The sequence below is a fragment of the Hyperolius riggenbachi genome, chromosome 1, assembly GCF_040937935.1.
Source record: "Hyperolius riggenbachi isolate aHypRig1 chromosome 1, aHypRig1.pri, whole genome shotgun sequence".
NCBI lineage: Eukaryota > Metazoa > Chordata > Amphibia > Anura > Hyperoliidae > Hyperolius > Hyperolius riggenbachi.
Window position 1 is genome coordinate 489,498,502 of NC_090646.1, and position 21,255 is coordinate 489,519,756.

Here is a 21,255-nt window from a genome sequence, read left to right on the forward strand (position 1 = left end):
GAGAATGATGCAATTTAATAAAAAGAAAACTATAACTGAAAATTAAAATGAGACTATTTGCTATTAATGTTCTTTTCATTATCTGTACTACACATACAAATCATATTGCAAGTTTTTTTTTTCTTCATGTCACTTTAAAGCGGTATCGTCACCATAAAAATCAAATTTCAACAGCAACTGGTCTGAGTGTATTAAGTGATAAAGATGCTAATCCTGCATTCAAAACTTTCAAAACTTTTTCTGCTGTTATGATTTGGAGTTATCACATTCAGGTTCTGTGGTTTTCACGTGAGAAATGTTCACCTCCCATTCATTAGCCTATAACTTTATCACTACTTATCACAATGAACTGATCTATATCTTGTTTTTTCCGCCACCAATTAGGCTTTCTTTGGGGGATACATTTTGCTAAGAGCCACTTTACTGTAAATGCATTATAACAGGAAGAATAAGAAAAAAATGGAAAAATTCATTATTTCTCAGTTTTCAGCCATTATAGTTTTAAAATAATACATGCCTCCATAATTAAAACTCACGTATTGTATTTGCCCATATGTCCCGGTTATTACACCGTTAAAATTATGTCCCTATCACAATGTATGGCGACAATATTTTATTTGGAAATAAAGGTGCATTTTTTCCATTTTGCATCTATCACTATTAACAAGTTTAAAATAAAAAAAAATATAGAAATATTGCATCTTTACATTGATATTTAAAAAGTTTAGACCCTTAGGTAAATATTTACATGTTTTTTTTTTTTATATAGTAAACATTTTATTTGGGTAGTTTTGGGAGGGTGGGGGGTAAACAATAGATTTATAATGTAAATGTGTGTTCATTTTTATTTATTTTTATTTTCAGTTGTAGTATTACTTTTTGTAATTGAGTTTGTTTACATGATGTCACTCTAAGCGTAACACACGCTTAGAGTGACGCATCGGGGAGGGAACGGCCAGAAAAGGCGCAGCTTCCGAGAGAAGCTGACGCTTTTTTAGCGGGGGAGAGGAATCAGTGATCGGGCACCATAGCCCGATACATTGATTCCCTGGCTACCGAATCCACGGCCGGGAGTGCGCGTGCATGCGCGCGATCGGCCGCGGGGACGCGCGGTAGCGCACATGGTTCCTGGACGTAGTTTCTACGTCCAGGAACCAAAATGGGTTAAGGAACACTAGGCTTGATTCAGAAAAGGGTGCTAAGTGTTAGCACGCCAGTGAAAAGCCAGTTTGCACATGCTAAGTAGTTAGCACATGCAAACTACTTAGCACCGTAGTTAGCACATGTAAACTACTTAGCACCCTAGTTTTTTTTTTTTAAATCAGCGTTTATTCAACTAAGAAAAGGAACATATGACAGAATATGCAGTGTAGCAGTGCGCCTCCTAACTTTTCCAACAGTAGCTTCAGCATCAATTATCACTGTGGAAGATGAGAGGTATTGTTAACAATAATATAATGATTGTCACATAATATATAGAGCTCAGATTGAATTTAAATTTCCAAATATTCTATCTTTTACAAGATCATAATTAGCAAGACCAGGGATATCTAACCATGGAGCTTAGCACCCTAGTTAGCACGGAGCTAAGTAGTAGTTTGCATGTCCTAACTACGGTGCTAAGTAGTTGCCATGTGTTAACTACGGTGCTAAGTAGTTGCCATGTGTTAACTACGGTGCTAAGTTTGCATGTCCTAACTACGGTGCTAAGTAGTTGCCATGTGTTAACTACGGTGCTAAGTTTGCATGTGCTAACTACGGTGCTAAGTAGTTTGTATGTGCTAACTACTTAGCACCCTAGTTAGCACGCCCAAAGCCTTTAGGCATGCTAACTGGGTTAGCACCATTTACTGAATCGAGCCCATTGGCCCTTTAGTAGTCGTGCCAAAGAATTGCATGCTGGGGGTTCTTTTTATCTATAATCTATTCCTCCTCTTCCCTTTATTTCCCTGCCAGCTTTTTATCTGAAACCTGATCCACTACTCACTTGTGTTTACAAGCAAGGCTGAGGTGACCCAGCGATTGGAGGAGACCAGCAAAAAAATAAAGGGCAGAAATGACATCACGAGTTAGCCTTAACTGTGGGCAACAGACATGGCCCCCACCAGGAACAGAATTCTCGTAATTTACTATATAACATTCACTGAAATCAAAACGTGGACAGTATAATACATGTGTTATGTAAGTAGATCAAGTATTTATCTACTTATATATGTGTGTTTTTTTTCCCTGGCATAGTATGGCTGATCCTACCGCTTTAAGAAGCTGGAATGACTCTCTTTTATTACAACTCAGCAGTGATGTTATGAGAAATATTAAACACTGGATGGCAGTGTTGCACACTTGGATATATTCCTGATGAGCCTGAGCTGCTTCTTGTCACTCAGAAATGTGGAAATGTAACAGTTCTGCTCTGCTTCCTACTCCTACAGCATAGCGATTGTGTCTGGGAACCAGAAACCATGCTAGCAGAATCAATCAAGAGAAACATGTCTGTTATTGCCATTTCATTTAAAGGAACACTTGCCAAATAGACCCAATAATGCTTTACAAATGAGTGTGTTGATCTACAATTAGACAAAAGGGCAGTACCCATATCCAAAATTAATTAGCCTCTTGCTGAACTGCACAGTGAGGACAAAGACAGTTGATGTAAATGTGTTCTGTACATTTAATGGGATGCAGACATGACCCCGTTTCAGTTTGGTAAACCCCAGAACCATGACGCATATCTGCCGTGGGACCAAAGAAAAACAAATTTTCTAAATTAAGCACACTGACAAAAATGAAAAAGGGAACGAGGGATAAAAACAAGACTCCACGCTCCCCCACTTATCACCGTCCCTCTGCTTTAATTCCTGCGGCTGATGACTGATGGGGTAAAATTAGGTCAGGTTTTGTGTATAGAGACACTGTGAGGAAGAAAATATCTGCTGGTAGGGGTAGGATCCAGCTGCTCATTCGTTAATCCACAGATTTTGCTTGTAACACTTCCAAATGTATTGTAGTCTATAACTAAACAGTAACTGACTCATTACCTCAGAGAAGTCGTTCACAAAACAGAGTAGATTTTCCTCATTCAGAAGTTTAATGTTAAAAGCCCATCTCTGCACACAAAAATAATAGGAATGATGTGTGGAGAAAACCTTACACTCACTTCCTTAGTGCAAAACAGAAGCTTGCCTTCTTAAAACAGAAGATATTTGCACAAATACCTTCTGTTTTAAGAAGGTAAGCTTCCGTTTTGCATAGCATTTTAGGAGGGAGGCTTTTTGATCTCTCTCAGCCCCTTACACACTCCTAAGAGTCCTGGAGTGCGTGTCCCTCTGGTCCTCAGACTGACTTTTTTTTTGTTCGGAACCCCTGTTCATCCTCAGTGCCCCTCTTACCCTTTGATGGTTGGATTTTCCACCTGCTCTGGCTGCAGCTTCCAGACCCCACATTCATGATTGGTTAGCCACACTGTCAGGGGCGTAGCAATACGGGGAGTGCCGAGGTTGCGACCGCATCGGGTCCTTGGGCCAGAAGGACCCTGAGGGGCCCCACCTCAACTACAGTATTAGCTCTCTATTGGTCCTGTGCTCATAATAATCACTTCTATAGATGATTTGAATAGTGTTAATCATTAGCAAACTGTTCCCAATCCCCTTCTTGCACCTCTAATACTGGCGTTGCCATTGGCATGTTTTGGTGCGTCGTATCAATTGTTATGTATAGAGTGCTTGGGGGGCCCCAATGTGAAACTTGCATCGGGGCCCACAGCTCACTGTCAATCAAGGTAGCTCATAATTCATCCCAGGATACTGGCACCCAGAAATAGCGGCACACATTGGCCATCTTGAGAATGCAGTCTGAAGCTCTTTGGTGTGGACACAGAGGCCCCCAAGTAAGAGGTGTCCAGTACAGAAAAGAGGAAGACTGGCTGTAATCTTCATACTGTGGATTTAAAAGGAAACCTAAAGTGAAAGGAACATTGGCCATTTCCTTTCCCCCCCAAAAAAAGCCTAACTGGATGCTTTACGTATAACACTTACTGATCACTGGCCCAGAACAAGTAGGCAACTCGGAAGTGTTATGTCTAAATTCTGAATGCACTCACTACAGGTGTGTAATTAGACACTGCTAAGGCCCAGAGATTACTAAAATAAGATTCCTTAGTAGGGAATGGTGAGGTTTCCACATCAGTGACCCAAGTCACGTTTGCAGATGAAGTTGAAAGAACAAAGGCCTATAGTCTTTTTAAATATGTTCAGCAGTGGTTGTCCAAACCATGCAATAAATCCTGCAAGCTTCCAATGATATGTGCTGGGAGCCACTGGGTGTCACCAATCTCCAATACATTTATAACTATCGTGGCCACCACACCCATTGATGACTTGCTAAACGAAGTTTGAAATGTACAAGCAGGTCTGCATATGCTTCGTTCATGCCTTGCACTGTAAGGTACAGGAATATGCAAGAGATCAACCAACTCAACAAGGCCCAATGGTGAAAAAGATCACCTCAGCACAGGTGACAGGTCACATGCCAGAAGAAATATGAAATGTTTTGAATAATGTAAAATATCTTCTGTATTTAAAATAAATTGGACTGAAGTCTGGGCTCTGGCTGGGCTAGTCAAGTACATTCACAGAGTTGTCCTGAAGCCTCTCCTTCGATATCTGGGCAGCATGGTGGCATAGTGGTTAGCTCTATTGCCTTGCAGCGCTGGGTCCCTGGTTCGAATCCCAGCAGGGTCAACATTTGCAAGGAGTTTGTATGTTCTCCCCGTGTCTGTGTGGGTTTTCTCCGGGCACTCTGGTTTTCTCCTACATCCCAAAAACATACAGATAAGTTAATTGGCTTCCCCCTAAATTGGCCCTAGACTATGATACATGCACTACACGATACATACGTAGACAGATGACAATGGTAGAGACTAAATTGTGAGCCCCTCTGCGGGACAGTTAGTGACAAGTCAATATACTCTGTATAGCACTGCGTAATATGTCAGCACTATAGAAATACAAAAATAAGTAAATAAATCTTGGCTGTGTGCTTAGATGGTTGTCCTGCTAAAAATCCCCACAGCATGATGCTGCCGCCACCATGCTTCACTATAGTGATGGTATTGGCCTGGTGATGATTGGTGCCTGGATTCCTCCAAACATGATGTCTGGTATTCATAACAAAGAGCTCAATTTCTGTCTAATCAGACCAGAGAATTTTGTTTCTTATGGTCTAATGCTGAATATACACTATGAGATTTTCTGGCCGATTTACTGTCAGATCGATTATTTCCAACATGTTCGATTTTCTTTCTGATCGATTTCCGTGCACTTTAATAGGAAATCGATTGAAAAATGCTCGGAAGTCGATCGGAAAGCAACTCGAACATGTTGGAAATAATTGATCTGACAGTAAAAAGGCCAGACAATCTCATAGTGTGTACCCAGCATAAGAGTCCTTCAGGTGCCTTTTGGCAAACTCCAGACAGGCTGCCATGTGCTTTTTACGAAGGAGTGACTTCCGTCTGGCCACTCTACCATACAGGCCTGATTGGTGGATTGCTACAGAGATAGTTGTCCTTCTAGAAGGTTCTTCTCCTCTCTTCACAGATGACTATTGGTTTCTTGGTTAACTCCCTAAGGCCCTTCTCCCCCAGTTGCTCAGTTTAGATGGTGAGCCAGCTCTAGGAAGAGTCCTGGTGGTTTTAAACTTCTTCCACTTACTGATAATGGAGGCAACTGTGCTCATAGGGACCTTTGAAACAGCAGAAATTTTTCTATAACCTTCCCCAGATTTGTGCCTGGAGACAATCCTGTCTCAGAGGTCTACAGACAATTACTTTTACTTCATGCTTGGTTTTGTGCTCTGGCATGAACTTTCAACTGTGGGACCTTAGACAGGTGTGTGACTTTCTAAATCATGGCCATGTCAACTGCATCCACCACAATTTTGAGCTTCATGGCAAAGGCTACTTTGTACTTGTGCTTCCTCAATTTTTCATTTTTAATGAATTGGTCAAAACCTCAGATAAGCTTTTTATGTTGTCATGTGTAAAATTGGGGTATGGAACGCACTCTTCCGCTGTCCACAATTTTTTTCCCTGAGAGTGGATGCGTTTCCCATATAGCATATGGTGAAAACTCATCTGCTCCAGGTACCAACCGGACCACAATGGACCATCGATGCAGACGCTATACACTAGCACTAGTCTGCTACTGCATGAATGGTGTCCTACAGTACACCACCAAAGATTTCTGGAATCTAAGTGCTTGTTATACATGAGAGTAGATAAAGCATGCAAGTTAGGCTGTGGGTGCTCTGGTCATGTGACCTTGCTATTCCTGTCAATGTCCAGCGGTGTACACCAAGTAGCCACAGCACATATCACCTATCACTTTTTTTTCATTATTTTCTTCCATGCTGTGAGATGCTGGTTGCTCATTCGCCATCCCTCCTCCCCTCAGAACAACACACACTGATTGGCTGTAGCTGAACAGCGATTGTTCCCAGAAGTATTAGCCTTACAATTGATTAACAATAATTAAGGCCTGCAGATACTTGAGCATGTGTGCATATCTTTAGGCACAGCTTACAATGGGATGGGATGTACAGTGCTTGTTTTCCTCCTTTCCAGCCAGTAAGCGGAGTCCTGTGGTTTTCAGACAGTGTGTATCAGGCATGGTCGGAAGAGCCCATTTCCATTTCTGGGACAATTCCGCATGTCGTCATACCGAAATTCCGCATACCGGCACATTCCGGCGGTATTCCATGTAGTTCCGCTGTATTCCGCGTGTATTTTCCGTAATTTTTATCCGGACTTCCTTAATTTTCGAATGATTGTGTCTATGTTGTCTATTGTCAATAAAGTTGTTGTATATTACGGAAACGTGATTGAAAAGTGTACTTTCGTAAATTTCCGCCTTTTTTTTACGGAAATGCTGTTTTTTTTTATATGTGCATTGTTTGGGGGTGTATGTGTATATGCTGCGATAACTCGGAAATGGCTCGATTGATTTGAACGAAAGTTGGTATACAGATTCCTCACTACCTAGGATGATATATTCTGGGGGTCTCGTGTCCCCCCTGCACACCTGGGCGGAGCCACAAACAGCCAATCAGATTTCCTTGCTAGATAAACAGCTTCCATTCAACACATTTCTGATCATGATTGGTCAACTCATTCCGCATCTCCTGATTGGTCAATTCATTCCGATTCCGATTTTGCTGGAATTCCGCATTATTCCGCATTCCGGTTTGATATTTCCAGATTCCGCTGAACAATGCGGAAACCCCAATTCCGGCACTGCAAAAGCACCGCTATTGGACCCTGTAACCTTATTAGGAGTGCCTTTTCTCCTTGGCCCAATACAGAATAAGAAACACAGAGTATCCCTCAACTGACTCTCAATAAAACTTAACTTTTAATAAAATGTTAAAAGAGATTTTTACAATGATAATGCAATGCAAATGAAAATCGCAAATCGCAATCGCATAACAGAATTAATGAAAAATCGCAAACGCTGGCGTTTGTGATTTGTGATTGCGATTGCTAGTGAAAAAGAAGCCAAAGTGAGATTGGCCTGGACATTATATGCACAGGTCTAAAGAGCTCTGTGGTAGATAAGATTTAAGGCCCATACACACGTCGGATTTTAGCGAACGACCCGTCGTTTGAACGTTCCGTCGTTCGGACGTTTCCATGTCAAATCCGACGTGTGTACAGACTATCGCTCGGGTGATAAGACTGGTTACCAACGATCCGCCCGGCACTTCAAAAAGTGCTGAGCGATTGCGATTACGCTAGTGCTTTTTGGAGTGCACTGGTCCTAAGTCAGGGAGATGAAAGAAAAAAAAAAGAAGAAAAAAAAAGAAAAGAAAAGGGGGGGGGGGATTTTATTATTATTCATTGCTATTTTTGGTACAATTCAATTTAATATTCAATAGTTCACTTTTTAATATTTAATAGCACTTGTTCATGCAAACAATACTACACCATCCCAAGTATATCTCTGTGTTTGTACAGATTTACATTTCTCAAGTTTACTTTAAAAAAAGAAATCTGAATTGTCACTAACAGTGCTTCACTAAGATCAGCTATTTCAGTATAAACAACCTAAAAAAACAACTACATCAACTACTGAAACAATAAAATATTACAAAATCTGTCCTCCCAATGGAGTAGAACTATACAGTGGCAAGCATGTCTGTTACTGCAGGCAGGGCCGGCGCTACCATTAAGGCAAAGGAGGCAGCTGCCCCAGGGCCCCAGAGCTTGTAGGGGCCCCCAGTGGCTACAAGAGGAAAAAAAATTCAAATCGGCCTTATAGTTTTTGAGAAAATCGATTTTAAAGTTTCAAAGGGAAAAAAAACCACACATTTAAAAACCTGCCAACGTTAATGGTTAATAGCAAATCCACTGTAAATGCTAGAAACACTAAATTTGCAGGGTATGTTAAGGAGATCATTAGGAATAAGAGGAAAAAAACAATTTTTCAAAAAGACCTTATAGTTTTTGAGAAAATTGATTTTAAAGTTTAGAAGGAAAAAAGTATACCGGTACTTTTAAATGCGGTAAATGTCACTTTTAGTAGCAAACCTAGCGGTAGTGTAATTTTACATGCATCAAACGAAAGCGCAATAAATTTCCTGACGGGGTTTCCAGGGGGTCTATACGCAGCCGCAGCGCTTTGGCCAGGGATCGCTATACAGCCACAATATGGCTGTATGAAGATCCCTGGCATTTTTTCCGATTTTCCCAATTTTTTTTTATGTTTAGAGTGTGGGAATTTTTTTTTTTTTTTAATTATGTGGGGTCCCCCCTCCTGAAACTTTTAACCCCTTGTCCCCCATGCAGGCTGGGATAGCCAGAATGTGGAGCTCCGACCGATTGGGACTTCACACCCTGACTATACCAGCTGCAAAAAAGGTCCCCTAATGCCGATTTTTGTTCCGGGGTATATGTTGGGGGGGGCCCCGAGGTTTAGTTTGCCCTGGGGCCCCATTGTTGCTTAAACCGGCCCTGACTGCAGGATGTGGAAAATGTCACCTTTATTTAAAGTGTGCACTAAGCAGGTTTGCTGCTCTAGGAATACTTTATTAGCACAGTATATTGTTTGGTATGAGTTATTCTGTGCACTGCCAATAGAGCAGTGAAATGTACATAGTATATGAATGTTTGCAGTGAGGAGGATGGGCAACAGAACTGATTTCTTGGCATGGCATAGTGAACAGCTTAGCATTGGGGAGTGGCATAGAATGAGGCAGGATACACCTGTTGCTTTACACCAGATTTGAGCAGCTGTTACACCAAAGACTGCTAAGCTCCCTAACACAGCATGGCTCAAATCGGTATCCCCTGGAACTTCCAGCACATCCCGATTGTTACCAGAGTTTACACTGCTGCCTGCCTGATCACTACTGCTGCTGTGGTAAGGATGGGAGGAGGGGTGAAGTGTGGGGGGGAAGGGGGTTGGTAATGTGATACAAGAGTATTAATCATAGTTGGATCATAGTTATAGATTAGCCCAGATGGATCCAGGTTTGTTTCTAAAAAGCACCAATTTGAACACTAATTAGTATCACATTAATAACCATCTGTATTTAACGCTACAGTCATTAAACACTATATGTTCACCCCACCATGGTTTTGAAAAATAGTTCCCTAATTAGGCAAACAGATGTTTAATCTATGTATCCAGGACTGGATTTACCATTTTTGTGCAAAATACATGATCCTTTCAGAACTACTGCCGGAGGTTCTTGCCTAGAGCCAATGATAGGAAGAGGGTGCCTGTATCCACTGGGTTCCCCATCAACACAGCTGTGTCTGGCCACATGCCTCTGTAAGTACTGCTGCTGACTCTCTGGTGTGTGCCACCAATATACAGTATGTCTCCTTTCTACCGCTTCACCCATCTCATACTCACCCATCTCATACTATGTCCCTATTGGTTCAGTCACCAATCCACCCTTTCACTATCTGACATTATATTAGTGGAGGTTATAGTATAGTTAGGTGGTTCCATCCTGAATAGGGTTAATCATACTCCTGGGGACTTATGCTTCCTCAACAAGGTATTGCCATTCCATTCTGGGTGGGTGCTTTATGATTCACTGCTTTCTAAAGGGGTGAAATAATAATTAACCACCTATTATGCAAAACAGTAGAATGGATTGCTGCATGACAGGTATGTATATATGTGATATGTTTTGATGGGCGAGGCTTAAAGCGATACTTAAGACTGGCATTAAAAAAAAAAAGAAAAAAAAAATCAGTTTTATGGTGCCCATACACGATACAATAAAAACGTTCGATTTTCCCGTTTATATTTGATCTAAATGATCGAATCGAATGAAAGTTGAAAATATTTTTTTTTTCAATCAAGAATTTCAAACGATTATCCCGTTTTTTCGAGAAAAATCTGATCGGACATGATGGAAAAATCTTTATATTCGATGTAATAGAATAATCAAACTAAATTATCTAATCGAAAAAATAAATAAAAAAATTGTACCATGTATGGCCACCTTTACTCACCTGGGGCCTCTACCAGCCCCCTGCGGCTGTCCTGTGCCCTCGCAGCCTCCGGTCCCCCACTGCCAGCTAGTCTCGTTTCGCCTACAGGTCTGTCCACAATAGCCTTCTTTGCGTTTCCGTCCGTAATAGCATGCTGTGCAGGACGCTATTGTGGATGGGAACGTGAAGAAGGAGACATGTGGCCAGCACAGGCACAGTGAGCCTATCGGCTGAAAACGAAACTAGCTGGCGGCGGGGGACTGGAGGATCCGCAAGTGACTGCAAGGGCACAGGATGGCTGCAGGGACTGGTAGAAGCCCCAAGTGAGTAACAACTGATTTTTTTATGCAAGGCTTAAGTATCCCTTTAAATAAGTATCCCTTTAAATGGCACACTAACTCAGATAAGGCACAGATAAGGCAAACTAACTCAGATAAGGCACACTCACATCTAGCGAAGTTGTGGACCGATCGACCATCTGATTCCATAATTTTACTGAATACGATGCAAATCGGTGCTGCAACACGCCCAACCAATCGATGATTCGATTGATCGGATGTGCTGGAAAATCTCGGTTGAAAGTGCTCAATTGGGTGCACGGTGGTAACGGCGTTTGATATTGCAATGACTGACGTACTCGACGTAGTCTCCTGGCCGCAGACCTCCCGTGTGTAAAATGTAACCCCTCCCCCCTGGTGCCAATGCTCTGTAAACTCTCATCTGTTCTGCTGGTGCGACTCTCTATGTATTCCTTTGTCACCCCCCCCCCCCCCCACCCACCTGATGTTACATTACCGCAAGTGCCATCTAATATACGTCTAATTTTATACACACTAGTGCACATGACAGGCGGGGGCCCCGGGCTCTGAAACATCTAATATTGCAAGTCATACTGTTTAACACACAATTGTAATTATGAGCATAAAAGTACAACTTTCTCACCATTAATAAAAATGGAGCTTTTGAGCTCAAACCCACAATCAAGCCATAAGGATTTTGTGTGCTCCATACAAAGTACACATCAGAGCTCTCTTTGGCTTCCATGCAAGCTAAGCATCTTGGCCTCTCCCATTGGACCTGATACTGGAGTATTACCTGCACCCCCCTGATAGTGGTCCTTGCCTCATCTTGCTCACGTGACTTTCTCTTGTCCCTACATCATTATAGATTATCCTTGTATCATAGTCCACTGCAACCTATCAACTAATGAGATTCATGCCTCATTTAGTCTAAATACATTCTCAAATGAGGTTGGAACAAATAATATACACAGTAACACGTACATTAGTGCAAGTACATGTGGTGTGCTTACAGACGGGACTCAGATAGCAGAGTCTCAATGTTACAGAAATCTTGATGCAGATGTCAAATTACATTGTACAGAACAGGAAGGAGAAAAAGCCAAGAACATATGGCACAAAATAACATGGCCAGTGAACAAACAGTCCTCTGTCTGCAAAGGTTAGAAACAATTAGTATTAGTGTAACTGAAAATGTTACAATATAAATATTGGAAGCGGTATGACAGTGCCAGCAGCATCATAAAGACACAGGGGAGGGGGAGCCAGGTACTCCTTTAAAAATGGAACTCAACTTATTTTACTTATGGAGCATTGAGGCCAGTTTCAGACTGCTGATTGGCGGTAGCGTTGCAGTGCGGTCCGGGGACCGCACCGCCAAAAACAGGCCTTTGGGGATTACCAAATTAGTTTGCGGTAATCACCGTCTGGCAGCCAGTCAAGCAGTGACTCTTGTGCAACGTAAAGAAAGGCGGGTCGTTTTAAAACGTTGCCATAGACTTACATGACTTCCAGTCTGCCGCAGGAGCCACACGGCAATGTAGGTATGTGCTCGTGTTAGATAGGGAAGATCCGGCGCTGCGCACCACACTGTTGGTAGTATGAACTACCCCATAGACTTTCATTGCTCTGCGGTGTGGTAAAAATACCACACCTCACAGTCCCAGTGTAAAAGGTCCCTAAAACTATTTCTGCCCTCTACTCAGTGCTCTGTGGTTATAGAGCCTCTTCTCATAAATACACATGTTCTGGAAGCAGGTGGTTTTGGAGCTCGGCACTGAAGCTGGGCGTCACCATGGCACTAATGCTATAGTGCACGGGGTGTATAAGGGTAATTCAGGGTTACAGCTATCAAATCAGCTATACTGCAATAAGTGTTAAACTCTTAGTAGACTTTCATTGCTTTTGCGGTTTCTTGAGTTAAAAGGGGCCTTATACCAAAACACTGTAAGCTTGTATGGGCAGGAACCTCTCTCCTATTGTATCTTGGTATTGTTGTCATACCTCCCAACTTTATGAGATGAGAAAGAGGGACACTTAAGCCACACCCCTGTCACACACCCTGATCACGCCCCCAGCACTCTCCTAGTCACACATACCATAAAAATGTCACAAGAAAATATGTTTTATAATTCAAATAACACTGGCCCTTTCTATCCTGGTTCATTTTCCTTCATATTAACATTTTAAAATCAGTAATATATAAATTTAAAGGATGGGAATAAAGTTTAGAGGTAAACACACTTTTAGAAGAGAAATATATATATATTTACATAGAAAGAGGGACAAAGTCCTGAAAGAAGAAAAGAGGGACAGAAGGACAGGGCTCCCAAAGAGGGACAGTTGGGAGCTAAGTGTTGTAGAGATGGCCCGAACGCGAACTTATTCGCGCGAACTTTGATGGTTCGTGTTCGACCCGCCCCCTATACTACATCATTAGGGTCAACTTTGACCCTCTACATCACAGTCAGCAGGCACAGGGTAGCCAATCAGGCGACACTCCCTCCTGGAGCCAACCCCCCCTTATAAAACGCAGGCAGCGTCAGCCATTTCACTCACTCATGTGGCTGCAGTAATTAGAGAAGGGAGAGAACCTTGCTGCTGACATAGGGAAAGCTTAGTTAGGCTCTTGTGTTAGACTTGTTAGGTTGTTCCTTCTTGCTTATCTTATTACTAAAAAGCACTCCTCATCCACAACAGCTCTTTTGAGAGCTAATGTTGTTCTTGTGATCTATTTTGTGTGCGTGTGTGTGTGTGTCCCACAGACACTTGTGTTGCATATACAGCCCTGTCAGTCAGTCACAGCTGCTGCTAGGACCTTGGCCCCTTTGTAATTCCAATTCCTACTGTGCCACTGCCAGGCCCAGCACATTCAGTGAATACCTGTGTGTGTGACAGCTGCACATTTGTAATACTAATCACTGCATACCCACCTGTTCAGTGCACCTACCTACCTACGTGACCGCAAGCGGTGTTATATACCAGTTGCTGCACCTGTTGACGGTACCTCTGCGTGTGAGTGTCACTGCACCTGTCACGGTACCTGTGTGTGTGACAGCTGCACATTTTTAATACCAATCACTGCATACCCACCTGTTCAGTGCACCTACCTACCTACGTGACCGCAAGCGGTGTTATATACCAGTTGCTGCACCTGTTGACGGTACCTCTGCGTGTGACAGCTGCACATTTGTAATACTAGTTATTGCATAGTTGTTCACAGTACCTGTGTGACCGCATGCTGTGTAATATACCAGTCCGTGCATACCTGTTAGCTGCACCTGTGTGACAGCTGCACATTGTATTGTAATACCAGTCACTGCATACCTTCCACTGCACCTGTGTGACTGCACATTGTTTTAGTCAAGTCAGTGCATACCTTTTTGTGGGATCAATTCTCAGCAGAATGGGATTCATTCTCAGTTGTGGGATCAATTCTCAGGAGAAGCAGATGATTCCTCAACACCTGTGGCAGCACAAAGGGGGGGGGGGGAGGAGGAGGAGGAAGAGTCGTGTAGGGAAGAGGAGTCAGATGATGAGGAAGGCGTTTTGGAGGAGGAGAAGGAGGAGGCGGCGGAAGAACAACCGCAGCAGGTGTCGCAGGGGGCTTGTGCTGCTCAACTTTCCCGTGGTATTGTTCGTGGCTGGGGGGAGGAGGAGAACTTAGCTGACATCACTGAGGAAGAGCAAGAGGAGATGGATAGTACGTCTGCATCCAATTTTGTGCAGATGGCGTCTTTCATGCTGTCCAGCCTGTTGAGGGCCCCCCGTATAAAAAAACCTCAAGGGGAATGAGCTGTACTGGGTGGCCACGCTACTAGTCCCTCGGTATAGGCACAAAGTGGCGGAGAGGTTTCCAAATCACCAGAAGGCAGAAAGGATGCAGCACTTGCAGAACAAGCTGGCAACTTTGTTTTACAATGAGTTTAAGGGTGAGGTCACAGCAAATTGGAATGAAGGTGCCACTGCCAGTAATCCTCCTCCTACCATGTCCACGCAGGCAAGGACAGGACGCTCTAGCGATCTCATGGGGATGTCAGACATGCGGACATTCTTTAGTCCAACGTCTCGCCTTAGCCCTTCCGGATCCACCCTCCACCAACGCCTGGATCGGCAGGTAGCCGACTACCTGGCCTTAAGTGTGGATGTAGACACTGTGAGCAGCGATAAACCCTTGGACTACTGGGTGCGCAGGCTTGACCTGTGATTAGAGCTGTCACAATTTGCCATCCAACTTCTGTCTTGCCCTGCCTCAAGCATCCTGTCAGAAAAGACCTTCAGCGCAGCTGGAGGCATTGTCACTGAGAAGAGTCGCCTAAGTCAAAAGTGTTCAGTACCTCACCTTTATCAAAATGAATAAGGCATGGATCCCAGAGGGCTACTGCCTGCCCAAAGACTAACTCAGTCCCCACACACAGCATCTCTGCCTGCCCCATGACTAAGTAGCTCCCCACTCAGCATCTCTACCTGCAGGCCGCTTGACTGTCTTCTCCGCCCCACCACCAACAGGGTCCAGGACTCCAGGCGGATTCCTGAATTTTTAAGGCCGCTGCTAGCAGTGGCCACTATAATAATTATTCTGGTGCGTGTACATGCCTGCCTAATTTTTCTGGATGCACTGCAGCTGCAACAACAAAACAAAAGGCATGTACATGTGTCAATTCCCTTTCGTGATCGTTACCTTGACGCGGTGAAGGGGCTTGCGTATCACAATGAAGCAATGACCGCCGGCTATATGAGTGTCTCGGGGGTGGGGGTTGCTTCATTGTGGACAGACCAAATTCGATCAGCTGGACAGTCACTACTGTTCTGTCATTGAGCTACCTCAGCCCGGCGACCATATGGGTTTGAAAACCGCCATGGCCTGCACTTTCGCCATGGTGCGCACCAGTCCAGCACGGCCGTCACTACACAAACAGCTGTTTGCGGTGCGTTACACAGCGAGTTTGGTCTGTCGGTGAGAAGCGGTACTCTAATTACACTACCTGATTGATGTATACACATGCAAGATGTTTTAAAGCACTTTAGACCTCCAATTTAGCATGCAATTTGATTTCTGCCCTTAAAACGTTGCTGTGCATCAAATCCAGATCTTTCCCGGGGACTTTTGGCGTGTATCCCACTCCTCCATGCAAAAACTCAGATGTTAGACCCCTTGAAACATCTTTTCCATCACTTTTCTGGCTAGCATAAAGGTTTCTAGTTTTCAAAGTTCACATCCCCATTGAAGTCTATTCCGGTTTGCGAAAGTTCACGCGAACCAAACTTTTTGCGGAGGTTCGCGTTCGAGGTTTGTGAACCGAAAATCAGAGGTTCAAACCATCTCTAATGTGTTGTATTTGCTGACTGACCAATTTATACATACCGTACTTAGCACAACAGTGCAACATTCTGATCTGTATGAACACTTCATTTGTAAAATATTTTTATAGCGCCATAGAATGTACTGGATTAGAAATATGTTAAAACACACACACACACACACACACACTTGTAGCAGCAGACTGGCAATGAACCATTTGCTTGTCAGCCATTTGTGTAAAGTGCGCCTTAGGGGTGTTTAAAGAGACTCCGTAACAAAAATTTTAGCATTATTTCTCCTATCCTACAAGTTCCTAAGGCTGCTCTATTGTGCCCTGGCTTACTGTAGCCCTTTCTACTTGCACTATCTCTGTAATAAATCAGCTTATCTTTCCCCTGTCAGATTTGTCGGCTGTGTCTGGAAGGCTGCCAACTCTTCAGTACTGTGAACAAGTTAACCCCTTCCACGCCCCTCCAGTGCTCCTGTGATGTTTTATTCCTTGCAAACAACCTCCCTGCTCTCACTGTCAGCTTGTCTGCTATCTGTGAGGCTGATAAACACAGACTGATAAACTGAACAAAGAATAGCTGGCTGAGGAGGAAGCTGCCTGTCAGGCTGACACCAGTGCAGAGCAGACACAGCTTGTCATGCTTCATTGACACAGAGCTCTTTCAAAACTTGCACATAACCTCTGGAGACTGAATTCAATGTGCAACTCACTGAATTCTCTGTGTACTCACTGTGTATTAACTGAATTCACTGCTCTGCTGATGTACTTCCTGTTTTGGTGGCCATCTTTTCTGTTTACAAAAGTTTATAAAACAGTTTTTTTTACCCTCTTTATTAACCTGAGAGCAGAGAAAATATTACAGATTCTCTTTAAGCTGCCTGTTTACACATAAAACAGCTGAGACGTGATCTGGGAGGCCTGTACTGACTGACATGGCACACTAATGTACAGCTTTCCAACCACCTCATGAAAATGGAACCTTCCTGTTTCCTAAATACCAGTATATGCACACATTGTTTACGTATTTAAAGTTGGTAATAAATACAATAAGCTAAAAGATCTGTGATGGATGCCTTTGCCGAGTGGTCACACTTTGCAAATTAACATGAATTTTCGTGCAAAGCAAAATCGCAATGGCCAACACACAATGTATTCCTATGGGCCTACCGTGATTTCTACATTTTGATTTTTCTGCATTAAAACTGAAAACAAGCACTACTATATACTGCATACAAATAGCACTCAGTGTATTTCAATGGGGATGTATACCTACTGCTTTTTTATGCATTTTAACCGGTAAAGCTGTGTTGTGGGCCTACACCGCTGTACACTTCACTACAGCACCAGGGGTATAGATACACGTATGGTGCTGTTTGCAGCGGCATGCACGTCTGCTACTCCCCCTTGGCAGGTTACTGATTGGTGAATGAGAACATATGTTCCCAAAGCCAATCAAAGTGCCCGTGTGTACTGTTCTGCACACAGGATAGTGTGGGGCCATCTAGTGGCCAAAAAGTCAAAATACTTAACAGATATTAAAATAAATGAAAAATATAAATCCCCCATTCATTTTAACCCATTATTTCAATCTCCCCTGAAATTACCAGAATAAAACAAAAACCATGACAACATTAAAAAAAACAAATAAACAAATACTTACCTTAGGGACTCAGCTTTTTTTTTTTTTTTTTTTTTTAATCTTTCTGCGAACTCAGCTCAGCCTTGCCCTTGCCAGACCTGATCACAAGCTTCGATAAGACACTCCCAGTGTCTAGCTCTTTAAGTTGCATCATAGTTCGCACATCACCTATATTTTTTTCTTTTTCTTTTTTTTATTTAATAATAATATAATAAGCAGGAAACCAAACAAAAATATAATATCAAACAAAAGACAAAAACCCATTCTTATAGCCGCTATCTCCCCTACCCCCCCAACTCACATTTTCCCGTACAATAAAATCACTCATACCCCTATCTTCTCTTCCCTCCACCCATCCTACACATACACTCATTCCTTACTTACTATCAATCATACATTGCATGTATCAGCCAGCTCTTCACCTCTTATTCCTCCTGATTGTTCCCCCTTCAATAATGTAATAAGTCCAGCCAAAGTGCTTTTAATTTTTTTATTCTACCTTCTTTTAATGGGTCCGTCTCTTCCCCATCAACTTCCTCCCAAAAGTGGCACATCTCTGCAAACCAGGCTGGCAAATCAATTGGGGCTTTTTCCTTCCACCTTTTAGCTATTATATAGCATGCCACCTGGCTACCAATTTCTCTCAGTTCTTACATTTGTTTATTTTGTTCTTTTTCTATGACCCCAAGCATAGCTTCGATAGGTAAAATACATACTTTCTGTTGCAGAATTCTGGACCAAGACCCAGCCAACTCTTGCCAAAAGCCATTCATCTGCATGCAACTCCACCACATATGTGTCTCGTCACTTCCCCCGTGATCACACCTCCAACATCTATCCTCTCCATCCCTGGTAAATTTAGCCATCTTTGCCGGGGTAAGGTACCATCTATTCATCGTTTTATATTGAGTAAGTTGTAGTTTGCGATTCAGATATTTCCATACTAGTCTAAAAATCCTATGCCAGTCCTCTTTTCCCCAAGTCACCCCCAGATCTGTTTCCCATTTTTTCTTCCATAGATACGATTTCTCTGTTATATCCCCCCGAATAAACGTATACATTAATGATAACAGCTTTGCAGGTTTTTCTTTAAAAAAGACCCATTTCTCTAACATATTTAGCTTAGATCTAATACCTTTATTTCCTTTCTCTAAGGCTCTGAGAAAACTATTAATTTGCATCTTACCCCAGGGTTTGATATCGTTGCTTCTCTCAAGCAGTCCGTGGATGCCTAGCACAGAATCCCCTTTAAGGTGTAGTATCCGTATTTCCCTGTCTACTTTGTTAACATTAAACAAGTTTTTTTGTCTACCTGGAGGAAATTCTAGGTTATCCCGAAGTGTAATCAGCGGGGAGGTGCTGGCCCTCCTCCTCCACCTCAATACAAAATCACATAATACTTTGAATGTAGGTTTGATAAGGGGGTGTGTAGCCTCATGACCAATGGCCCTAATATTCTCTGGGATCCAAGTAAATACGAGGTTGAGATTAATCTCTCTCGTCTGCCATAACCCAGAGTTTATCTTCTGGACCCACTCTCCATTTCACCACTCTTGCTAGATGGATGCCCTTATAGTAGGTTTCAATATCTGGTGCTCCCACACCTCCCTCTTCTTTATCGTACATTAATTGCGAATATTTAATCCTATGTTTCTTATTTGCCCATATGAATTTTTGGAGTATCTTATTCCATTCACTAAACCATTGGCTGGGAAGGGTTATTGGGAGACACTGCAATACATATAATATTTTTGGTAAGACCAACATTTTAATGATCTCCAACCTTCCAAGCACATTAAAGCAAGGTCGATCAGCTCCCCTCAAAATATTTTTACATTCTTTAATTTAATTGGGGTAATTGTTCGAAAAAAGGGCCTTATTATTGCTACTCAGCATAATACCTAAGTATTTCACTGAGTTTTCACACCATGGAAGTGAGTTTGCTCTCTGTATCGCCATTCGAGTCTCATTTAAGCATCCAATATTTAAAATTTTTGTTTTTTCTTTATTAATTTTAAAGTTTGAATAGGTGCTAAATTCTTCCAAAGTTTCTAAGGCTTTCTGCAGAGAACTCCTTGGGTTTGTTAGAGTCAGTAATAAGTCATCCGCATATGCTAATACTTTTAGTTCTCCCCCCTTCATCGGCATCCCTTCTATCTGACGATCCCTTTGAATCTGACTAATAACGGATTCGATACAGAGATTGAAGAGGAGCGGGGACAAAGGGCACCCCTGCCGCACCCCATTCTGCAGTCCAAAACTTTTAGCCACGCAGCCATTCAGCCTCACACTTGATGACTGGTTGTTATATAATTTTTTTATTCTATTGATAAATTTACCAGTTAATTCATATTTTTCTAAAGTTCTAAACAGAAATTCTCTCGAGATTCTATCAAAGGCTTTTTCCGCATCCACTGTAACTACTATCCCTTCTTTATTTTCCTTTTTACAGTAATGGATGAAACTGACGGCTGCATAGATATTTTCCTAAATCAATTTTTTTTCCCTGAATCCACTCTGCTGTTTACTTATAATATGATCTACTGCCTTCTCCAATCTTGAGGCCAGGATGCTAGTATAAATTTTAACATCAGTATTAATTAGTGATATTGGCCTGTATTGCTTACAATGCTCTAAATTTTTACCTTCTTTAGGTATTACCGAAATGTAAGCGCTATTGGTTTCATTAGAAAAAGTTATGGGCATTTCATCCTGGTTTATAAGACTGCAGAATAGGGGGGCCACCTCTTCTACAACACATTGATAGAATTCCCCTGGGAATCCATCAGGGCCCGGGCTCTTGCCTTTTTTTTGTTTTTGCACTATCTCCTTAAATTCCAATTCAGATACTGGGGCATCCAACATTGCCCGCTCCTCCTCCCTAATCCCTGGCATTTCCACTTTCTTCAGGTATTCCCCGGGGTCCTGAGTTATGTTCTTATTTAGATTATACAGGTTTTTATAATAAATTAGAAAATACTGTTCCTATTTCTTCCGTCTAAATTTTTATTTCTCCATTCACATCTCTAATTTTATCAATGTAGCTTTTCCCTTTAAATTCACCTTTAACCTCCTGAGCGGTATGGACGAGCTCAGCTCGTCCATCACCGCCGGAGGCTGCCGCTCAGGCCCTGCTGGGCCGATTTTCTTCAAATAAAGTGCAGCACACGCAGCCGGCACTTTGCCAGCCGCGTGTGCTGCCTGATCGCCGCCGCTCTGCGGCGATCCGCCGCGAGCAGCGGCGAAAGAGGGTCCCCCCAGCCGCCTGAGCCCAGCGTAGCCGGAACAAAAAGTTCCGGCCAGCGCTAAGGGCTGGATCGGAGGCGGCTGACGTCAGGACGTCGGCTGACGTCCATGACGTCACTCCGCTCGTCGCTATGGCGACAATCTAAGCAAAACAAGGTAGGCCGCTCATTGCGGCCTTCCTTGTTTATTCTGGGCGCCGGAGGCGATCGGAAGAACGCCTCCGGAGCGCCCTCTAGTGGGCTTTCATGCAGCCAA

At 42.8% G+C, this 21,255-nt stretch overlaps 1 protein-coding gene across 1 annotated transcript in view; it reads left to right on the plus strand.

The window, feature by feature from the left end:
• Positions 1–9,291: 9,291 nt before the first annotated feature.
• DERL3 (derlin 3) overlaps positions 9,292–21,255 on the plus strand; it is a 74,845-nt gene continuing 62,881 nt past the window's right edge. The window contains exon 1 of the mRNA XM_068271560.1: positions 9,292–9,416. Within this exon, the coding sequence (XP_068127661.1) occupies positions 9,324–9,416 (93 nt within the window). The 5' untranslated portion in view covers positions 9,292–9,323. The remainder of the gene's footprint in view (positions 9,417–21,255) is intronic.